General features: G+C 51.9%; 1 protein-coding gene across 1 annotated transcript; it reads right to left on the bottom strand.

Moving 5' to 3' along the window:
* Nucleotides 1-322: 322 nt before the first annotated feature.
* ANOM_005117 (VanZ family protein) lies at nucleotides 323-1,091 on the bottom strand (the record flags this gene model as incomplete). The annotated part of the gene is made up of 2 exons (XM_015550374.1): nucleotides 323-957; nucleotides 1,067-1,091. The coding sequence occupies 2 exons, from the start codon at nucleotides 1,089-1,091 to the stop codon at nucleotides 323-325; spliced, it is 660 nt and encodes a 219-aa protein (XP_015407429.1).
* Between the last annotated feature and the right edge of the window lie 1,337 nt (nucleotides 1,092-2,428).

Here is a 2,428-nt window from a genome sequence, read left to right as displayed (position 1 = left end):
AGAAAGTCGAGACTTAATGTATGAAGATGGACCGCAAATCCACAAAATGAGATAATCAAGTTCAAGATCGTAAAGAGTGTTATATCCTGCAAATTAATCGTCAAACAAGCTGAGCAACATAGCAATAACGAGTTGGGATATTGCTTGAAGGAGGGCGTAAAACATGATGGATAAATCGGTAGAACAGATCAGTCATGAGGGATAGGGTAAGGATACGGTGACATTGGTAAGGATGGCAATGGCGTGAGGGTTTTGGTCTCCACTGTAGCAACGACCAGGTATGTTTTATGGCGATTGGATTTAGATCTCAGTGTAAATCAAATCAGTCACTTCGTTTCTTCCCCTCTCCTTTGTCCCCATTGGCGGCAGGCGGGGAGGATTTCGAGCCCTCTCCGACCAAACCGGAGGGCTCGTTCGCACCGTCATCCGAATCCCAGTTATCGACGGCATTCTCATCCCAATTGTCGACCTCACGCTCCAGGTTCGTGACCCCCGATTCCTGGGGCCCTAAACCCTCCTGCTCATGGTCGGTCTCACCATGACCGGGGCCGACACCGAGCTCAACGTCATCTGTGGCGTCTCCAAGAGCTCCGAAACGGGCTTTGCGCCGTCTTTCCAGCATCCGCCGGTGGTACCAACTGCACAGGCCGACTGCGCCGAGACTGCCCACTATGTTGGCGAGGAGGTCGAACGGGTCGAACGAGCGACCATTGGGGAGGATCCCTTGGACAATCTCGGAGCCAATTCCCAGAATGGCGGTGCAGACAATTAAGGTCAATTGTAGCATGCGTCGGCGGGTGGTGTCGGGAATCCAGTAGAAGATGAGAGACAGCAGGAAGAACGTCACGACATGGAGAAACTTGTCATTGGGTTGTAGTTGCGATGGAACGCTTGGAGATGCACTGTGGGGGAGAAGACCGATATAAGCAGCCAAGAGCAAGAGGAAGACGAAGGCGCCTGCGGAGTTTCGGATAAGTCAGTGACTGACGATGTAGGACGAATGTCTATGATGGTTTCCTGGGAGAGGAAGAGGAAGCTGCGAATCTGGTCAATAGAGGTAACATACCCGCGAAAGGATAGCGGATCCGCATGATGATTGTGTGGTGGTCAGGGAAGCGTGCGGAGAGAAGTTGTGGTTGAGAAAGAGTAGCGATAATGATTCCGGGTGCGTCATGTGCTTTAACTGAGAGAACATCAGATCGGATGGGGAATCAGATATCAGAACACCTGCAACAATGAAAAAAAGTACCTTCTCGTGATTCATTGTCACCACCATCCAATCTCGAGTCCACCGGATGTGGGGAGTTCACCAACTAAGATATTAAATTATACACCACTATATACTACGCATTTCCATCCCAATATAATTATACCGGATAAGAAAACCGTTGATCACTCTCTAGAGAACTGCGCGGTTGGTCTGAAGGCTGCGGCAACCGTTCCGCCTTCACGGGATCGACTTCACTTCATCCGTTCGCGCAGAGAACCTCGTACAGAAGCCGTTCACTTCCCCATCAAAATCTCCGCCCGTCCCATCGTTTTTGGGTCGGAGATTATCTCCTTCCTCTTCTCTGCACCTCCTAGTTTGTCTCTATGTTTTTTCCCGTCACTCCAGCCGCCTTGTTGCTGCCTCTCCACACCTGAATTTAACCGTGGAGAAACGAGCCCCCTCGCCCGCCCCAGAACCGGGGTCTTGGAGCGAGCATGTCGCTCGGACACCACCACACATGGTTGCCGCCAGGACATCTTCGGCCTCCCGATGATCATCACGATTCGCGGTCAATCAATGGCTACTCGAAATCATTTTCCGGCCCCAGGACGCCCCAAATGCGCGCCTCGGTCGACGCTGATGGGTCTCACGCGGGTAATCTGATATCGGAGGCTGATATGGCAGCCGAGGAAGACCCACGCATTGCCATATTTCGCGATCTATACAGACGCAGTGAGGCGAAAATAAATAACCTATTTGCTGGCCAGAAAAATGTGGAGGACCTCGTCGGCGCCGCCGTCGCGGACGCTGATGAGCCCAACACCAAGAATGAGCGCGCTGATGAACCCGCACCTCCTCCGGTCCCCGCTAAGAAACCCGCGAGGAAGCTGGATGATGATGACTACGATGACTATGACGACGATGATGATGATGATGATGCTCCATCGCCGCCAAAGCCTAAACCGCTCACCCCTTCCCAGGAATCTAGTGCTCCTCCTCCCTTAAGTCGCTATACGAGTGGCACGACATCGGCAGGCGGTGAAGTCTCGAAAGAGACGAAGAAAGAGACGTTGGAAGATATTCGGAAGAAGTTGGAGGAAGACAAGAAGGCAACTGAGGAAGCTGCCAAGAGAAGCTTCCATACCATCTTCTATACACTAGAAAATGACCGAGATGCTATGCTGGATCAACAACGCCTAGAAGAGTCTGAACGGCAAG

The sequence above is a fragment of the Aspergillus nomiae genome (genome assembly GCF_001204775.2).
Source record: "Aspergillus nomiae NRRL 13137 chromosome Unknown contig00113, whole genome shotgun sequence".
Taxonomy (NCBI): Eukaryota; Fungi; Ascomycota; class Eurotiomycetes; order Eurotiales; family Aspergillaceae; genus Aspergillus; species Aspergillus nomiae.
Note: the sequence above shows the minus strand (reverse complement) of the source record. Positions and strands in the feature narration are given on the sequence as shown.